Below are 21,400 nucleotides of genomic sequence, written 5' to 3'. Positions count from 1 at the left end.
CAAATGCATGACATGAAGCTGCACCTTTTCTAGACCTCAAGGAATATTCCAGCAAAACCAGAAAAATCCAGAAAAGATGTTTCTAACATAGGAGTCTAGCAAAAACTATAATTTTAAAAACACCTTAGAAAAAAAGAATTAGTTTTTTTAAAAAAGGAGAAAATTTTGGCTTTTTAAAACATGTATCTATTTTCCCTTCCTGCAAAAGTAACTTTCAATAAAGACACTGAAGACAGATAAAGGTAGCAAGTCCATTTCTAATTTCCAGATTGTCATAGTGTTTGCTTCTTCACTTTTTTTTTTTTTTTTTTTTAAATTACCCTTTAGCAGACACATTTACTGGGCACCTCAAATTCCCAACAAATCACAGCAAAGAGGAGACTGTGGAAATGTCACCAAGCTTTAGCCTGCAGCACCAAGTTCCCCGACTGCCCTTGCCATACTTCACCACTCTCCTCATATGGGCAATCAAAAGAAGGGGGAGGTAAAGCACTGCAGCTCTTGACTGGTGCAAACCGACAACAGATGAAGAGCAGTGACTCGTGTTCGTGCTTTGATGTTTATGGTTTTGGTCATATGCACAAAGTTTAGATCCATCATAGGGAGGTTCGTAAGCTGAGCTGTCAGAGTAACTCAAGTGAAAGGAAATGTCTGTCTGAACGACTTTAGATCTCTGGAGGAATTCCACGGGTCTGCCTCTGCTTTTGTAACTATGAGCACACAGGGAAAAGGATCCTGTGCCCATCTGAACATTCAGAAAAGACTGCTTGCCATTTTGACCCTGGTTGTGCTATGCTCATTGGCAGATTCTCTTACATTTTACATTTGTAGGAAAACAGGTTAATGACACTGAAAAATAAAAACCTTGCATATTATTATACTCAATGCAGGAGCCTTAATTCTTGCACAACCAATATATTTGTTATAATTATGAATAACTTGATATATGTTATATAGCTCTACCTGGGAAAACAGTCCACTTTTTTGAAGAGTAAGAACCAAAAAACCTGTTTTCTCATGACATGTTCCTAATTTCCAAATGCGAGAAAGTCTGTAGATGTTCAGGACATATATTATGTATTAAAAAAATTTAAGTAACTATATTCATCAAAATTTTATGTGAAGGGAATGTTTTCCCTCTTCACATTGTTGCTCAGAACATATTGACTTAGACTGCATATTTTGAAAATATTCTATTTAAGTAATAATTCTGTAGATTAGGTGCTTTCCCCATTGTATTCCTCCACACGTACATTTTTAAGTATCCTAGTTTTTAATGCAGCCATAAAACAGTACCCATGGCTCAGTAACTTAAGAGGTGATTGCCTCTCCAGCCCTCTTTCTGTTCAAGGCTGAGGTCTCATGTGAAAGGCTGACAGATGCATTTCCTCACACTGTTGAAGTGAGCCTTAAGTTTTCTAGTAAAAGCAAGTATAAACTGGTATCTCAATCTAAATTTCAGCCTAAGTGGGTCAACTTCTCAGCCAACTGTGACTTTCGGGGCTGCTGAAGCTGTGTAATATTGCTTCTACATGACAGAGGTTCATCCCTTGATGTCTGAAAGCCGGCTGTGCCGCAACCCTCAGGCACGCTACCGCAATTGTGGGTAAACAGAACAGACTCATTAAGCAATCCACTTAGGATATGGTGACAAGCAGGATAAAATATACTAGAAAAAAAGAAAAAAAGGTTCTTTGAAAAACCACAAAAAGTACCAGTTGTATCTCACATAAATAAAACAAGAAATACCTTAACAAGTGTGACTGGCACTTATAAAGTTCTTATTATCCTAATTCAGTCGCATTCAGTTGTACCTTCCTTTACACACACAGTCTTTATGAACCAGTGGTGTTTTGCTCAAACTATTTTTGAGATCAGTATATTACCTTTATCTCCATGCTCAAAATCAAAATGACAGAACCAAGTTTTATTCATTTTCACTAGTTTTAGCAAAAAAAAAATATACGTAGTTCTGCAAAGCCACAGAGGAGAAACTATACTCTGTAATACTGTGTTGGGCTTTCTTTAATTCTTACAGCCCACCATTGCAAGCTCATGAGCTGCACAAATTCTCCTTGCAGCAGTTTGTTCAGATGTTGACTTAGTCATATTCCTCCACCTGCTTATGGGCAGGCAGGGAATATCAAAACATCAGAACTGTGTGCTACAAGCTTTTATGAGGTTACTTGTGCTTCTGTGCTTCCAGCACACTGAAACCTCCTTGTGATAACTTTCCTAAGGGAAACAGAGTGGAAGAATTATTTTTAATATATAATTAATTCATTATATATCAATTTCTTAACACAGCAGCAATAATGTAATGTTACATAAAATACATATATGAATATTTATCTGTCATTACACACACAGGGAAACCACATACACAAACTAAATGAGCTGTGAGAAAATGGATCTAACAATCTCTCTGCTCAAACATGGGACAATGAAATAATAAATGTACAGTTTGAAAACAGAAATTACTATGAAAAGCTACTTGCTTTTAAGATCTACCACAGCTCAGAGATATAAAAACAAAAGGCAAAAACATTAACTTCCACTATAGTCTTACCTAAGAATGTGTTTGAGATATATTCTGAGACTTGATTGCCTGACCTGCTCGTCGCAGATAGGTGGGTTAGCTCCCGATTGAGCATTCTTTTAAACTGGAAAACAAAACAAAAAGCTTAAAGTTAGCAATCAAGATGTATTTTAGTTAGGATGAGAAAATGTAGTCAATTTATAATCGGGGAAAGGACATGATGTCAAGAACATACACTAAAGTAAGATAACCATGAAAGCAAAAACTAAATAAAACAGCACCCTGCCCTACTAACTTATTTGTGGGTTGGACAATGTAATTCTGAACCTCCTAAAATATGCCATAGGGATTCAATTACTAAGGAACAGGGTCCTATTAGTAACTGAAAAGTATATGACATATGTATACACACAAATAATTATTACACCATCTTTTCAATTTTTAAATTTTAATTTGGAAAGAAAATACCAGTCTATTTAAAAAGGACCCCTTCTCTTCTAGGGTTTTCTCATAATATTTGTAAATTGATCTATTTGTGCATTTTTTTGCAATTCATTTCATCATATTTCAAGTTCATCTTTCTATCATTAATATATATTTGACAGCAGTGTTCAAAACAATCAAAATATCTTATTAATTTCTTACACACCAGTATGAATAGAAGTAGATTGTCTTTTACTTAAAATTATTATACTGGATCAGACCACTGACTTGCCCATTCCACAGTATTAGAAAATTGTCAGTAGCCATATGAAACAACAGAGCAGAAAATACCATCTGTCGAAATACCACCTTCCTCTCCCCTCAAGTTATCAGTTCACTGTAGGCACTCTACAGGATACAAGTGGATATTAACATTCCATGAAATGTATACATTGATTAGGTGCTTATCATTGAGTCTTTCTTGATTCCTTCTAGACACCAGGGTTAAATGATATCTTGTGACATTGTGTTCCCCAGATTAATTGCATAATACGACTCTAGCTATCTTACGCGCATTTTCATTGACTATAGCTCTGCTTTGATATTATCAACAAATAGAACTCAGCAATATGTATTAGCAATTCAAACAACTCTTAACAATGTAAATTAGCGCCCATCTGTCACTACTGAATTTTGTCTCCCTTTGTGCCACCCTTTCATTTTGCTGTTAGATTTCTCAGTCATCTTTTCTCTTAACAAAGTCTAATGATTTGTGCCATTTTCAGAGCCATCTTTCACCTTGTTCACTTGGTTATGACTACTTACTACATTAAGCAATAGCTATCCTTAATATATACCCCTGTAAGCATTCCTCTATATTGAAAACTGGTAATTTATTCTTCTATATAAGATAAAGAAACAGACTAAACATTAACCATCTATTTTCCATCCCATTGGAACCATCAAAGCCCTTTCTTCAAAGAGGCCTTGCATAGTGAAAGACATTATTCTCTTCACAATGACTTTGTAAATAACCAATTACTGTACTGCTCACAGTGTGCAAGATACAAATTACCCTTAATATAACACTCCAACCATTAGTCACTGCATTTTCCTGCAATCTTGACATACCATCAGCTCAGGAAGCTCCTGCTACAAAGACTGAACCCTACTTTAGTCACAAGCCAAAGGCTCAGCTTTGATCTCAGATATAGCTGTGAGCTAGCAAGTGCTCACCACATTTCTGAATATTAGAACCATACTGCAAATACAGTCACACATACTATGAACTACAGGGCTACACATTCTGCATTAAACCAGCATCAACCTCTACAGTGAGGTCTGACGTTTGTTGCCCATGTCAAAAATCAAGCTTACCAAGCAGTGAAGTGATTGGTCCAAAAACACTAAGAGTATTCTTAAAAGGTTTTCTTCAAACTTTTAACACACACGTAAGTGATGCTTGCATGCTTTTTCTTTTGTACCCATGAAGGTGAGTAACTTAATTATTTAAGGCAAAAACTGAAGATCTCATAAAACTCCAGATGGTATCCAGCTTCAAATTAAACATTGCGTATAGGAATCTTAACAAAAGGTCAGAAGTTGACAAAATTGCATTAACTTCCAGGCCTGTCATAAGTATATCCATTACTGCTCCAATATTCTCTCTTCCTTAATTTAATCCAGCTAGTTCACCAGATCCCAACTAAATAGGTCCTTGTCCATCTGGTTGTTTCCTAGAAAACCCTTTTAGATGATGCTCAACACTGCAACTCTGTTTTTGCTGCAGAACAATACTACTGGGTCACGTTCCTCATTTGGGAAAAAAGACTATGTAGCCACCACTGGTACATACTTTTCAGGAGCTCTCTTTAAAAGTTTTCCAGGTTTGAAATGTAAATGTATTGCTCTTCGTTTGCACTACACTTTTTCTGCAGCTTCCCGACACAATGAGAAGGAAGGATTTATTTCTTTTTCTTCTCCAAATAATAAATCTAATTGCAGGGAGTAGGTAAGGAGAAAGTTTGTTATTGCATACTAGGAATCATCTTGTGGAACTTAAGGAGCACAAGTTCTTTGAGAATTTTCAACTAAATATTTATTATATGGATGTCTGCAATAAATGGAATGTTCCCCACTAGCCAGATGCAAAGCCTTATCTTCCCACCTCCCACTACCTCGTAACTCACTAGAACTAAAAATCTCAACGACCAGCATGAAACCTGTGGCACAGTCTGTGTTGCTGCTGAACATGGGGGTACAGTAAAAGAAGATCCCCAGCTTCTGCAAAGCCCTCCAACTAACAGCAAGTTCAATGGGAGAAGCCTTTGGCTTTGAAGAACTGCAGCAGTGTGATTTCCTCATACTCTTTCACATGTTGCTGACACCACAGCAACTAGAGTTTTATTGACACTTATTTTGAAAACATCTGGACTAAGCAGGAGTTCAGAGAACTGGTTTGATTTTCTAATTCTATGACAAAGCCTTACAGCCATCATACATATTGGAATAGACAAAGTTGAAGACCATATGCAGACAGCAGTTTCTCATGCAGAACAATAATGCTCTTTGAGAACATAAAAAACCCCCAAGAGAGATGAACAATGATGTTCAGATATTTTTGCTAATTATACAATGCATCTGCATGTTACTTAATCCTCAGATGGTTAATAAGTTGCATTTTGAGGGAAGGGAAAAAAAAGGCAAAACCAATGTTTTTTATCTAAGAAAAACTAAAAAAGAAAAACCTCAAGGCCCCTACTTCTTCCTGATTTTACCTATTTCTCAAAGATGGCATGTGGGCCCAAGTGTACCCATACATGGTTGCTACTTCAAAGAGCATCAGCCTTCCATATATTTATACATCCCTGCACAATTACTTTATAATGAAACTCTACCTAACTCTGACATGCCTCCCACAAGTCCTTATTGCGTATCAGAGAAGTTTCTGTTACATCCAAGTCAACACTGTTTCAGTCATCCAGCAGACACCTCTTAAGTGCATTAAACTTGCCCAGACTGTCCATACTCTCATTTGTGCTCTCAGTAGTAACATGTAGCACTTTATTCAAAACAAGTCAAATGAGACATGAAACCATCTTGTCATTAACAGTACATGTTACTGTACTTTAAATAAGAACACTAAAAATATGAATGCCATGTACTGTCCTAGTTGAAAAAATAAAACCCCACAATTATAATGCATCAAAACTCTTGTTGCTAATAAACATTAACATGATACATGTTAATTATGCTATTTTCAGCTCAGCATAGGGAGGAAACAGAGGGTTTTGGCTAATCTAAGCATATATTCTATTCTTCCTCAGAAAGAAAGATTTTTTCCCCATTAAGAATAGATGGTGTTAGATTGGAAAAAATACACCTGTATCCCTTTGAAATATCAAACCCTTTGACTATGGTCTAGGAAATTCCCCCTGGAAATGGACAGGCTATATAATGTCTATTAAGCCAGTTATACAGTTCTTCATTGCTGAATGCTGATGTCACAGCAAAAGAGCAGTCAAATACGTCTGAAAAAACACTCTAAAAGTATTTCCTCAAGCAGAATTTTAAAATTCCACTTGTTTTTACTGGTTTTAATGTTTTTATTTGATTCTCAGTATGGGGGAGGGTTAGCACAACACAAATACAGGCACAATATTAAAATATCATTAAAAGATCTTCCAAAGTGACTGAAGTACATGTGCACTTCTACCCTCCTACACAAACTTGGGAAATCTGATAATGGGAGAACTGTAATGCATGAAAATAAACATGCATATGTTGATGAGACAAGAATATTTTCTTAAATCATGGTCATTTCCAAAGAACAGATAACACACAAGGAACTGAGGTTGGTATTTCAGGTCTTTCAGGGCTGAAGCCCAATGTGTGCATGTCTCTACATATATATTACTGCTGTAAACCTAGGATAAATATACATGGGTCTTTTGGGGAAAAAATAGAATACTTTTTTGATGTCAGCAAAGGTACACAGAAAAATGTAGACAAATTTTTGGAGTAACCATGTTCCCACAGATGGCAACCAGAGCACTGATTTTATTTTGGGAAAACTTTGCACCTATACTAGAAGGGAACTTGAAGTGCAACTCGAAAGACATGGAGTCAGTTTATGGCCACGAAAATGTTTGGGCTGTATGCTTAATATATATCGAGCTTATTGATTACACTTCAGAACATTTTACATTTTTTGCATAAAATTCTTGTCTCAAGAGCACCTGAAGCCTTTCACTGCACTGGCTCCCAAGCCCACATGGAAAGAGATCCCAGTTTTAACCTTTCTGATCACCTCTTTTCTAGGTAACTTTTCTAAAGAATACATTCATGTAACATAGATTCTATACTTGGAACATTACACTTACATGACTAAATTTTATTCCTGGAGTATCTATCAGGTATTCTAAAAATATGTTTGTAACTCAAAAAGAGAAAAACCTACATTAATTTACTGGATTTCAAAAGTCTTGTGTTCTAAAAAACAAACAAAAAAACCCAAACCAAAAAAAAAAAACCCACATACTATACAAAAAACAAGACTTTAAATAAGCCAGTCTTACAAATTAATGTAAAGCTTCTGTTTATATTGCTTATCAATGCAAAACTATCTTTGATTTTAGCAGCAGTCTTAATACATAAACAGCATTCTTAATACATAAACAGCATTCTTAATAACTAAAGATTTGGGTTGGAAGCTCAGGTGTTTAATTAAGATCATGCACTGGTTTTTATATATAAGCTACAGTGAGGTATGTATCTCTACGCCTGGCATTGTGATTGATAGTGGTGCTCATTGTTCCAAGGGAATATACTCAATGAAAGCTGGGGGTAAACACTTCACATGACAAGCATTCTCCAAAATATAATTAACAGAAGATAATAAAGTACAGTCTGAATCACACATAAATTACAGAAATATACAGATAGTATGGGATGTAAACGTATATCATAATCTCTGAGACTAACACGCTTCATTCTTCCTTAGAATTTCATAAATACCCTAAAACATTCTGTTTTGAATGTCATAAAAATCAGATGTTCTTTGCCTCTCTTTGCAGTTTTCCTATAATATGTATACTGTGAACTCAAAAAACACTGTATCAAAATTGTGGTCAAATACTATTTAGCTTCTTAACTAAAACCATGCCTATAGACAGCAACTGCCACTGTCCGTAGGGAGGACCATTTTTTCCCTGTATAATCAATTACAGCTACCATGCTCCCTGCTGAACTTCAATTAGCAAAAAATCTATTCACTTCAAAGGCTAAACAGTAAGAATGTATATTTTTTGAAGATCAGTGATTAAATTTTTCAAATTTAGCAAGTAGGAACATGACAGCAGCTGCCTAGAAATGCAGGAAATACTTCCAAGTAAATTACAATTAATACCTTGCTTTTAGCTGAATGGAAAGTAATTTCATCTTGGTTTTTAGAAAAGGAGAAAGGAATCCACATAGCAAGCATAATGGCATCTAATTTCTTCACAGATGACTTATCAAAATCCTTGAGAATATACTGTAACAATTCTGCTTTGGCAGAAAACGGTCACAATGACCTAATCGGACACAATGACCTGATGAAGGTTTTACATTTCTATCTAAAAAAAACCCAAAACTATCTATAGTAAAGGTAGGTATCAATACAAGTAAGTGTAAGAGATTTAGTCACGTGTGAATATAATGCTTGTATTATTTTTAGTAATTAAATTCAACACTTGCATTATTTAGTTCAGGAGAAATCAGATTTTTCTTTAAAACAGGATGATTTGGAACAGTTATTGTATGTTAACTCTAGGATGATGTTTATTTTTCCTTCTTTTATACACTTGATAACAATTATAAAGGCAGTATCATCTTTATTAAGCACAAAAGAGTAAGTAGGGCTAAAACAAAGCCCATATGAGGTTTCATAGTAAGTGCATTTTGACAGGCATATTGATTTAATTCCTTAGTGCAAAACTTTTCCATAAAAGATATACAAGCTTATTTAATTCAATTTTCTAGTAGTATTGCTGTTTCAAGCTAGTTCAAAGCTGCTCTACATAATAACATAGATCAATATTAAAAGATGACAATTTCCAGTGTTTTAAAATCAATAAGCTGTCACACACACACACACAGAGGCTACCAAAAAATGCTGCTGAAACATACTGTTGATAATTTCATATTTCTTCAGCTATTAAAACCATTACGAGTCACGCACTCACCCATTATCCTCAGCCTCTTAACTCATGATCTCTCCTGTTGTATGGTATCTCAGTTTTTAGGTTTTTTGTGTTTTGTTTTTTTTTTTTTTTAATCTTTTAATATCTAGAAATAGTTTCGTACCAATCTTTTTGTGAAAGCACACAAAACCTTTCTGCATTTCTTTGGCTTTAGACTTGGTCTGATTATGCATTAAAGCAACATTATTTTAAAAGTCCCAGCACAGTTTCTAAGAAAGACTGTATACTGTGCGGTTCATTCTCATTGCTGAACAAAGGCTTGCTTTTCTGATTTTTTTATTTGCATTCACATTACTCATAGTCATATCACCCACAAATACACTATCCAGTTACGATGCAATCATGCACTGCAGATCAAGGTTCTTAAAAGGTAAAACAAAATCCTACCTTTATGTAGCCCCAAGAAACTGAGAGTAAATAGTTTGCCTCAGGCATTTTTGATTTTTTTACTTTTCTCTATAGTACCAATCTAAGCTGATCAGTTCTTTGCTATCTGATACCGCAAAAGACTTCCAAGAAGCAGGATTCCTTATTTTCTCTCCTAATTCTTTTTGCTGATCTTCAGGTTCTCTGCAACTGTGTGCACAGGAGGCATACTGCAATGAAATCCAACCGTGTGGTCTTCCGAATGTATAAATGCCATTTGTAAAAATCCAGGCATTCAGAGGCAACGCTGAAGAGACATATTGTACGAGCTGAAGAAATATCTGAAGAGATAGGGATATGCATATTTCCTGAACACCAGGACTTAATGAATAATGTATGTCAAGATGTTCAGCTGCTGGAAAGACTTGCTCTATCAACAGCTACCAAATAAGGACCTGAAGGGGAAGCCACAGACAGTGCCAGTAATCCCTCCCATAGAGACTAACTAGCAGCCAATAGCATGCCACCCTAAAACATATAAATCTAAGGGGCTGGTGACATGATGTGCAGAATTTCCCATTGGCCAGCACCAGGGGCTCTCCTGGGCATGGGGTATTTCTTTTTTTTTACAGCAAATGCCATTTAATAACAGCATCCCACGCATGCAGCATTCACACACCATTCAAAAAGAATCGGGTTAAGGTCTCTTCATTTCAGCAGTATTTACCAGCTCTCTTCAATGAATGCACCATCTAAGCAGTAAAAATCAGCATTGTGTATATTCATGTGAAATGTCAAGCGATTTTAATTTTTCATATGGAAGCTAAATACCTTTTGAGGTTTTCATGAAGAAAAAACAATAGAAATAGTATGATCAGGTTTCTTGAGCAGTCTGTAGTGTACTGTAACAACCAAAATGTTTTTGGTTTTTATGTCACCTAGATTAAAAACTGATCTGCTTAGACCATTGGGACAGTCTGTCAGTTTCTACTGCTTTTTTATTTTATGAGATAAAAGCCATTATTATTAAGATAAAGCAAGTCATGTATCTTACAATTCTCTGTAAACATTAAGTTTCCATGGAGAAGTCACAAGTGAGATAATAAGAGTCCTCAAATTCTCACTGTATTTATTTAACTTTTGCTCCTCCTGGCTTGGCAGATTAATATAATCAATTACAGCTATACATCATAGAAAAAAAAAAAAAGGATTAATTGAAAGCATGTCAGTAAGCTGGCTCAGACCATTAAATAAAATATCCCACCATCTGCCATTTAGAGACCAAAACTTAAAAGGAGAAACACTTTATCTGTGCAAGGCATGTGCACTACTGTGGCAGATTTCTGCACCTTTGTTGTATCAAAAAGAGAGTTTCCCAGTATGACAATGGGCAAATGTCCAAGGACAAGCTGAGTGAGGCGCAGTGCTCAGCCTAAGCCCACGCTGATGATTCACTGGAAGACGCTGAATGACAGCAGTCATAAGGGAGCTTTTGGCTGAGTGGTTTCTACTTCTCTGGGTGATGCTACACAGCAATGTCAGCAACACTAAGTGCTTGAGAAAGAATTGAAGCTGCAAAAATCAATAGGGTAAAGTATGATATAACAAATTTGTTCCTTACAGGAGAGAAATGTTTAGCAATGTGACAGAAGGATACAGTCAAGCATACTGTTTTCCTTAAAATAGATAATATAAATGTGAACAAACATATTATTGATACATTTCCTGCACAGTTATACCCGTCCTGGATCTATACAATTAAGTTTTGAAAACAGACCTGGGTTATTAGAGACTCTGCAAGACATTAAATTAGCCTAAAATGTATTTCTGTAATATATTTCTCCTGATCCTTCCAGCTCAGCTTTGTAACGTTTAATATAAAGCTTGTCTACATCTGTCTCGCATTGTTTTCCAATCACTCGCAAGAGAGCACAGCAGCCACCTACTCAGCATCAACAGTGAGAATTTAAAGTATGCTGCCTCCCTTTCTAAGGCAATTTCAGTCACAACTTAGAAAATGACAAAATAACAGCAATTATACTTCTGGCTACATAAGAAGGGAAGCACGTGGGTGCGAAAGTTTGGTTGCAACCGGTAGTACAAACAGACCCTGGAAAGCTGAGTTTTTAAATCACTTCTCTCTGTTAATTTAAAGGCTCGTTCCTCCTTAAATCTGATTAACAACTGCCTCCCAAGGCATGAAATTTGTCTCAGATAAGGAATGTTTAAAATGGCTGCTATGTAAATTACACTAGTTGTTTAGCATGTACAAAAAAAACAATCTTCCTTGAAATTTTTTATTCTCCACCAATGTATGAGACAAAGACACATCCCCAAGAGTTACTGAACTATATTTCATTGAATTTACTGAAAGATGGCGTTTACAGAACCTTTATCTAGATAATTTTGATTTAAAACCATGGAAAAAAAAAATCCTTCGATGTACATATGTTACAACAATTTATTTTAGCTGAATATTAACTATATTGATAATAGGAAATTACACCTGATATTGACAGCTTATTATTGATTTCTACGACTTTTCCAAGATGACAGCCTCAACCTCATAGAACAAATCACTGTGATATAATTTACTAGTACCTCACTGACTCAGAAAGCATACCCTCAGACTAGAGCCACATGTAAAAGTATGACCCTAGAATTAATAGTTGGGAAATTCATACCAGCACTCATTTATAGTAATTAATTTGGCTGACTTTCATCCTCAACTCCGAGGTTTGAATGAGTGGATAATTAGCTTTAGAGGAGGTTATGGCAGATAGATGAGTGCACAGTAAATAGCTGCTGCACAAACTAAATACCTAGAGTAATTCAAGATAAGAAAAACAGAAGTTAGAGATAAGGGGAAATCCAGCAATGTGAATGGGAAATTTTTGTTTTCATACACACATACATCTATGAAGATAAAAATGTGGGGGAAAAAGGGAATAATGACATTTTTCTACAATAGTTCAAATCAAGCAAAGAATATGGAAATGAGAAAGGTATAATTTGAAATGTCAGTAACTGAGTAATAAATGCAGAAAAAAAAAAGTTTTTAATAAGCACCGTTGTGTGCTTTGAAAGAACCAAGACAATGACCTTGAAAGGCAGAAAGATGAAGTCCCTTAATATCTGCAGGAAATGCTAGTCATTATTTAATCAACAAGTCTGGAAAACTTTCTCCACAGGAGTCATAAAAGAGGTGGCAGGGATCCCAGTAACTGTGATGTTCAGCTTTAGTATATTTAGAAAGACTGCAAAAATGTTAATTTTGTGCCAATTAAAATTTGTGAGCAGGATGTCTGGGTAACTTCACAAAACATCATTCCTGGGTGAAATAACGGAGAAACTGAAATGCACATATTCTAGGCATTTGCTTGATAAAGAACCAACACGTAGCAATACAATTGATGCCAGTCAATTTTTTTTTTTATGTCTTTCAACATGAAATATTATTGGATTGTTGTACAGCATTTGATTTAGTTCTGTATAGTATTCTGTGACACCACTCTCAGTGCTGAGAAACGACACATTAAATAGGTTAAGAACCTGATTAATGACCAATTTCTAACAACCATCAACAGGCCCTCTTCAACTAATGGGACAGTTTTAGTCAGGCTCTGCAAGACCAGAGACTATTTTATGATACTCAATTACTTCATTGGTGATCTGGAATTCAGTCACTACTATGAAAATTTCCACAGCGTAAAAACTTCCAGGGAACAGAAAAACTGGAAATAAATAAATAAATAAATAAATGAATGAATGAATAAATAAATAAATAAATAAATAAAATAAGGAACTTTACTACAAAGGTATCTGGCAATAAGGAACACAGTCCATGAGTACAAAATGGTCGAGAACACTGATGGAAGCAGGAACCCTGAAGAGTTTGTAGAGTCACAAGAGGACATCCATAGTGATACTGTGACCCCCAAAAACCTGCATCTTCTGTGATGCTAAATAAAAAGAGAGATATCCTAAAGACACCGTTCTGGCAACTCCAGTAACGGAATAGTGCACACAGTGCTAGTGTCTCTGTTTTCCTACATGCTGCCATGTACAGCATGTATGGAAAATGATTACTAATATTATCCAGGGGACCGAGAAAATGTTTTGTAATAAAAGAAAAAACTCAGGCTGTTTAACTTAAAAAGAGAATATGGCTCCTGTGTAGAACCATGGCAAAGAGAAAATACAGCATACCAGACCTGGTTCACTGGCACTGAGAAGCAATGAAAGGCAGCTGAAACTCCCTCAAACCAACTGAGCTGAAACCAACTAAATCTATGAACAACGCATGTGAATTACTGAGAATTATTAAATTAGTGTACACCAACAGTTAAATTGTATACTCTCCACTGCCTGGTGTCTTCTAATAAAGAAAAGCAGTATTTTTAAAAGAGAACAGCAATAATCGCCCATGTCCAACTCAACTACTACTGGTCACAAACACAAGACTCTTTTCACAGCATTAGCCAACTCCATCTGGCATTTATGCTGGAACGTACCCTAGCAGAAAGCTTCCACACATAATGGAAAGTCTTCTCAGTGCTGGAAGCCCACAGCAGAAAAGAACGGTTATTTCATCCCGTAAGCAAGGGCATGTGGATGGACTCAACCAAGCCAAAAACCAGAGGTGGTCTGGTGGAAGAAGCAGGACAGCTAGGGACAAGGATCAGTCAGTCTCACAAACTTCTCTGGGTTCCACCTAAGAGTGTCTGACAGGAAGGAGGTAAAATATAGAATTAAAAAAAAAAAAAAAACCAAAACCATAAAACAAAACAAAACAAAAAAAACCAAACAAACCAGGAATTTTACAAACAGGAGGAGTTGCTTCAGCTGCAGCAATCTGCTGCCACACACCAAGCGAGCAGCAGGGCTGCAGGCAAAGTTGCGTTTTACACTGGAGATGAACTCCAGCGGTGGCTGAGAACTGATGGCTGTAATTGGAACAAATCTATAATTCTTCTGAAGAAGTCTCAACTTTAAGGATCCTAGCTGCATCATAGTAACACTGCTTTAATAAAGGCTTTCTTGGTAGCCTCCTGCTTGCCAGAAATACATTCTTTAAACATGATGGGATAGCCTAAGCTATAACATTTTACAGATCTTTTTATTTGGAAATGTATAATTCTCATGCATCAAATGTGAGAATTTTATGCTGCTGAACATAAATGAACATAGATGACAATATTCTTCTGAACTATTTTAGGAGAAATACGTAGTAAAACCCAGGAGCTGAGCTGTTTAATAAAGAATTAGGCTCCTTCATTAATGGGAAAAAAACCAAACTGGTAAAATACATAATTCAGTATTTGTATTTACTGCCCTCTAGTGACAATAAAAGCATGAGCTATGAATAAATAGGAACACATAAAACTTTTTTTAGACCATAAATCTCACAATATGCTGTATTAGTTTTTAACCATATCACAGCAGGGTCTTTACCAGTATTTTCAATAGACACTCCGGAGCAATTACACAAGCAACAAAATTACACCCTATTTTAACCCATGTTTTGGGGACCACTGTCCATCTTTAAGATGCAATATTCACTTAGTTTTCTTGCAGGAAGTATTCTACATAATGGTAGACTATAGAATGCGTATACTGGTTTCTAAAAAAGAAACTCCTACATTAAATTGAGTTTAAATTCAATAAATATTTTGCTGATTACAATATTCTGCTATATATTTATCTTTCCCTTAAATCAATGCTGTCAAAATGATGTAAACTACAAAAAAAGCTGCTGATAAAAGCTAATTTACATCAGAGAAAAGTGGATCAGGGTGTGATGCAGTTATGACTGTAGATCTGAGGAGGCGGTTGCCCTAGCAGAAATCAGTGATGAATAGCTCAGGTGGTTAACTCTCTGTTCTGCTCAGCAACTGACATAATCAAATGCATAACCACAATCCTGTGGTTTTGTCCATGAAATTATTATTGTGAACAGTACATGATGTGAGCAGGCACCTTTTCAAGCTTTGCTCTAAAAACAATGCTAAAAAACATACTTTACATGGTTATATATATATATATATATATAAAATCACATCATAAAAACACAATACCTGTTGTGTTTATGGATGTGTCAATATATATCCACAGCATATTGATACGAACATATACCTTTACATCACAACCATAGTTGTGAAACAACAGACAAGAGTTATAAATAACTTTGGTTTGGAAATGCTTCAAACAAATACCTGGGGTTAAGGCAGTTATTTTTGAAAATCGTGCTTAAATTATTGCAATGTTAGCAGAAATACCTATGCAACTCAGTTAATTCATCATATATCAGCATATTTCTCCGCAGACAAACTCTTTTGCTGAAAGTTAGAAGATGCTGGCACACAAATCAAATGTGCGCTCAGCCTGCACTGGACATGAGCTCAGGGAACTTGGACCACACTGAGATTTCATATTTTGTACTTTCCATATCTACTTGATATGCAAAAATCCATTGTATTTATGAAAGCTATTTTACTGCCATGCTTCTCTTGTTATTAATCCTTCTACCAACTTTCAAAACAGCTCTGGAAGAAGCCACGAAATACCACCATGACAGGGCCCTAACCTGAACTCTTTTATAATGACTTTCTCTCTTACAATACTCTGGCAGCAATTTGTTTGTTTGACAGTAATCCTCATATTTTATAGAAACCACAATTTACACAGAGAAAAGGAAAATAAAATAGAATTTTTTTAATTATCATTTCACTTCTAGGACTTGCCGTGACACCTCTTACACTAGCTGTTCAGCTTTACGGTGACCAAATCTCAGAAACAAATAGTTCCATCCTCCATCAGAAGATTCACTCCTTAAAACTGCATCCTCAGATGGCATAGCAACTAATTCTTAGTCACAACTTTTTGCCCATTTTTTCTTGGAGACAGCTGTTGGGGAGGATCTGCTACTGACATTTCTGGTCTATCTCCTCAATTATTTTCATTACAAATATCCATTCCTGTCTTGGGAGCAATGACGACCAAACAACCAGACCACTGCTATCACCTTCACTCCTTTCCCTTATCCACAAAAAAAAACCATCCATACCCTTTCTGTTCACCTCCTCCAGGCTAAGTGCCATGAGAAAGCCAGATAGAAATCTCAGCCTCAGATACATCCACACAGTTTGGCTTATACCATATTTCGTGTTTCATTGAGCTGTTACTTCTTCGTCATGCTTTGAATCTGGGTACTTGCCAAACAACATATTGAAACCCGCTCCCCAATTCCCAAAATGCAGCCCCAGCCAAGGATGCCTTGTCAGGGCAACTAATACATAAACCTGGCAAGCTTTTCTGTAAATGGAGTCTCAGGGCTGCTCCCATGCTCCCCTGCAGTAAGTTTGTATGTTTTATAGACACTTCAACATGCTTTACGAAATGTTCAAAGACCAGTGTGATCTAGTATATGCTTCTCCTTTACGTGGCTACACCTACTTCAGTGCAGCTGTGTGGAGACTTTCAGTCCAAAGGCATTTACGAAAGGAAGAGTAAACATGTCTGAGGTATGGCAAAGACATAACACTTCAATAATGCACCTAAAATTATGCAACACCAATGCTGAAGGAATGCTGCTGTTAATAAAAGCTATTGTGCCATGGAGATGTACATGCTCTCAGCTCCAGCTAACTGTCCGTGCCCTATAGCACAGAAATTCCTACAACTTGTATGTGTTATCCCAGCTACAGCAACTGCAGATACTTCTTCTAGAGTTTATTTGCTTAAGTAAGATTTACAGCTACATCAGTGTAATTCCTCATGAGGATACTTATTCTATGGATAAGAACACAGTGAGGTTTAAGCCATTCCCAGCACAACTTGTGCTAAACCCATTAAAGTATTCACCCTAGAAAAAATAATAAAGGTGATTTTTTTCTAATATTGAAACGTTCCTCTGCAAACAAGGACTTCATCATTTAAGTACAGTGAAAAGAAAAACAGGATTTTTTTTCTAAAATGCATGTTTAAGAAATTCTAACAGTTCCCTTCTTACTGAATGGAAAAGTTTTGGCTTTAAACATATCCAACAAAGTTTTTTCTCCTTTTCCTAGCTCATGTCTACTTAACATTTGCCTAGTAAACAGTAGCAGCCCCGTCTGACAGATACCGTAGGTAAGAAATACAAGTAAAAAAATCCAGCTTGCCACCAGTTACAAGAAGGAATACTGTACTTACTCCTTGATCACCCCACAGCTCTCATGCAATTCTCAGCTGTTACTCACAAACAATTTAAAGATATCTAGAAAGAAACACTTTTGCAGTTTTCATCTCCTTCTGTCTTTTATGAGGGTTTTTTCTTCAACATAAATATCAATTTGAGCTAAGAAACAGGTCTGTATATAAAAGGTATATAAAATCCAGAACCATTTGAGTAACTTAGTTCCATAGTTCCATATATATATATATATATATATATGCACCTTGCAAGTAAATACGTATCCCATAAATATCTACTGCAGCACAGCCACAGGAGGTGTATACCCACATTATGCACTTTTGCAGACATTTATGTCTAATAAATGTGCAAAGAGGAGCAATTCCTCACTCTCAGAGCTGTAATGGCACATTCACCCTAAGAATGATACAGCTATACCAGCAAAAAGCTTTACGGCTATTGCCTATTTCATGCAGAAAACTGGCTTCCTGTGTAAGGAAAAAAAAAAACAGCTTCACTGCTATTGGTGGGTTCATCTTACTTCTCCTGTGATGTGACATTCTTATTTTAATGAGGTGTTCCTACTGTAGACCTGGCCAAGCACAGGCTTTAACAGTTCATCAGAAATCTTGTTGAATGGTTGCCATTTCATACGGAAAAGAAGGAGTCTTTTAATCATCTTTTTTAAAGCTACAGTCATGCTTAACATACTTCTAGAGAAAAAGCAAAAATTAAGTATGACATTTTATTCTAATATATATGAAAACCAAATACAAAGCAAACTATTTGCTATCCTTCTCAATACTGTCACTCAGTTTACAAAAAATGACAAAGTAAAAGCCATCCTACAGAAAAAAGGCAATGATACTATAGACAACAGCAGAGAAATGAGGACTGCAAAGTAACTACTAACACTGCAAGACGCTCAGTATAGCTCTGACATAAATGCACGTTATCAAGTGCCTGTAAATCATCCATAGTAGGTACCAACATTTTGAAAGCAGACTACAAGTTGTTTCATGCAATTTTGTTGATTCAGGCTCCAGTTCTTGTTATACTGTGGCTGTCCTATTTCTAACTACAGTACATGTGATAGTGTCATTGTTCTTTCAAGGAAAAAACTCAGCAAGCATTATTCACCAACTAATATTCATTCCAATGTGATCTTAATATCTTTCATTTGCTTATTTCTGTAGATGCTCCAAACATGTTCTAAATTTATGCAGATTCACAAAAAAAATAAAGATCTATCTACCCAGAGCAGGAGAAATGATGAGCCTCACTGACTACACCCTTGTCTCCTGCATACAGGGAAGCATACAAAAATGCAATGCTTCATTTTTTTGTCCAAGTGAGCACTTCACTCAAGTGCCTCTCAGTCAAATTAAACAAACAAGCACAAAAGCCAAGTGGTTTCCAGTCCCACAGTTAAGTATTCTGTGAGGTTGGGTTTACTGGTACACATGAAAGAGATGGAGACAAGATAACAAAACCAGGCAAAGGACAGCTCTGTTGTTTTCTGAATTGCTTACTTATTACCTGCATGATTTAAACTCCCCTCACAATAGTTCTCAGTATTTACATAAGGAAGCTGATGGTATATTCATGTTCCCTTACTTCCTACTTATTGGTACCAGTAATTTGCCTCTTATTGTACACACAGGATCTGAACGTCTTTTGGGGTACTGACTTCTTGCGCCATGGGGACAGCCTGTGGTGGGGTGCTGCTGCATCCGGGCCACGCAGAGCTGTTGCTCCACTTCATGGCCTGGTGCTCAGGTGGCCATCCATGGAAGTCTACACACCCACATATCTGCCCAAGGTTTGGCAGGTTCAAGACCAGGCCACGCTGGGGAGGCATTGGCCAAGTGCTGGTAAGGACGAGCAATGCACCCATGCCTGATGAAGAACACTCCTTGCTGTTCCATGCCAACACAGATGGGTTCCTTTGAGGCTGGCAACCCTGTTTAACCTTGTGTTGGAGCAGAGCAGGAGAGTGCACAGATTGTCACAGCCCAGTCTCAGCTGGGCAGCAACCAACAGCTGAGAGGCAGCTGAAGAAATGGACTGTTAGCATCCTTCACCTCTAGCAACTGGAGTTTCCACGTAGCTCATCATTCATAATACAGATAGAAAGGAACAACACAAAGGATCAGACTTGCTCAGGAGAGCACACTCTGGAAAACCGAAAGCATCAGGAACAATGACTGAGGGTTGAGAGAGGCAACTGGATGCTTGGTTCTTCCACAAGTGCAGACCTGCAACGTCACAGAATGATGGAATAGTCTGGGTTGGAAGGGACCTTCATAGGTCATCTAGTCCAACCCCACTGCAATAAGCAGGGACATCTTCAACTAGATCAGGTTGCTCAGAGCCCTGTCCAGCATGGCCTTGAATGTCTCCAGAGATGGGGCATCTACCACCTCTCTGGGCAACCTGTTCTAGTACATGTCACTCTAACCTGTGAACATTTTGTTCCTTCTCACCTCACACCATGGAGCGCCGCAGGACAGCGGCATTCACCCAGAACCACTCTCATGCTCTACGGCCCACACAGCCTCCCAGCTGGTGCTGGTTCTCCTGTCACCAGCTCAGAGCCCATGGGCTACAGCCAGGAGCCCTCACAAAGACAGCTGGTCTTGCATTAAGTTTTATTTAGGGTAGCTACAGCAAGCTACTGAAGGACAACTCATGCACCTATTAGTCTCCGACACATTTTCGTTACAACAGCTGAAAGGGTTTTGCAGGAGCCCTCTCACCTGGGTAAATTTTGATTCTTGTTATGAAATAACCTAATACCAAACAAAGCACCAAGATCATCTCAAATCACTGAACACATAGGAGTATAAATTTACACATTTCTCATTAACTTTATGGAACTAGATTTCAGGTGAGAGGCACATTTCAGAAAACCTCCACCTTATTTTACAACATTTTTACATTATTCACAAGTGATTCTTCAAGTATAGAAAATATTTTATACTAACTTCTCTAGACCACAGTATGGTCTACACAAATAGATATCAAGGTTTACTTGCCATATCAATGCAGTCACCCCTTATTAATGTTACTATGGGTTGCTCCCTGGCAATAACAGTTTGACAGAGCACCAATAAATTGGTACTTGCAAGGAAACAATTTCACTGCTAAATCAATATTTCCTTTGAAAATGCTCAAATGTGGCTTGTATTTAGCAATTTCCAGTATGTACTCTAACACCATACAGTAATCACCTTTTGTAAACACTGCTTTTGTTCATAGTTTATAGCCAGTGCATATTTTGTATTTAACAATGTTTAAATGTACATTAGTACTGAATTAATTAATATGCTTTAGCTTTGATAATTTAAGTCACCTATGAACTTCTGTAGCACAGCAAAGCATTAAAGATAATTTCATTTGAAAAGACCTCTGTTTAATCAACAACAACCCATCATCATTTATTTTCTATTCTGAACACTAAAGTTTAACAGATTCTGCCATTCATGCAAAATCTAAACCAAAGATAGTCTAAGAATAATGAAAATGACCTTACATACTGGAAACTGATTAGGTTCCACTAGCAAAAGAAAAGTACATCATTAGATTGGGATATTTTCTCTGATGAACTTGCAATATGAATACAAAATACACAGGCATTATTCAAGTAAAATATTA

The 21,400-nt window shown here is 36.7% G+C and overlaps 1 protein-coding gene across 2 annotated transcripts in view; it reads right to left on the bottom strand.

The window, feature by feature from the left end:
- LOC309451561 (3',5'-cyclic-AMP phosphodiesterase 4D) overlaps positions 1-21,400 on the bottom strand; it is a gene marked incomplete at its 5' end in the record, with an annotated part of 350,513 nt that overhangs the window by 14,323 nt on the left and 314,790 nt on the right. For both annotated transcript variants that reach the window (XM_082075311.1, XM_082075312.1), the window contains one exon: positions 2,570-2,663. In XM_082075311.1, coding sequence (XP_081931437.1) covers positions 2,570-2,663 — 94 coding nt within the window. The remainder of the gene's footprint in view (positions 1-2,569; positions 2,664-21,400) is intronic.

Source organism: Streptopelia decaocto (assembly GCF_964273445.1).
Source record: "Streptopelia decaocto genome assembly, chromosome: Z".
In the NCBI taxonomy this organism is placed as follows: domain Eukaryota; kingdom Metazoa; phylum Chordata; class Aves; order Columbiformes; family Columbidae; genus Streptopelia; species Streptopelia decaocto.
Note: the sequence above shows the minus strand (reverse complement) of the source record. Positions and strands in the feature narration are given on the sequence as shown.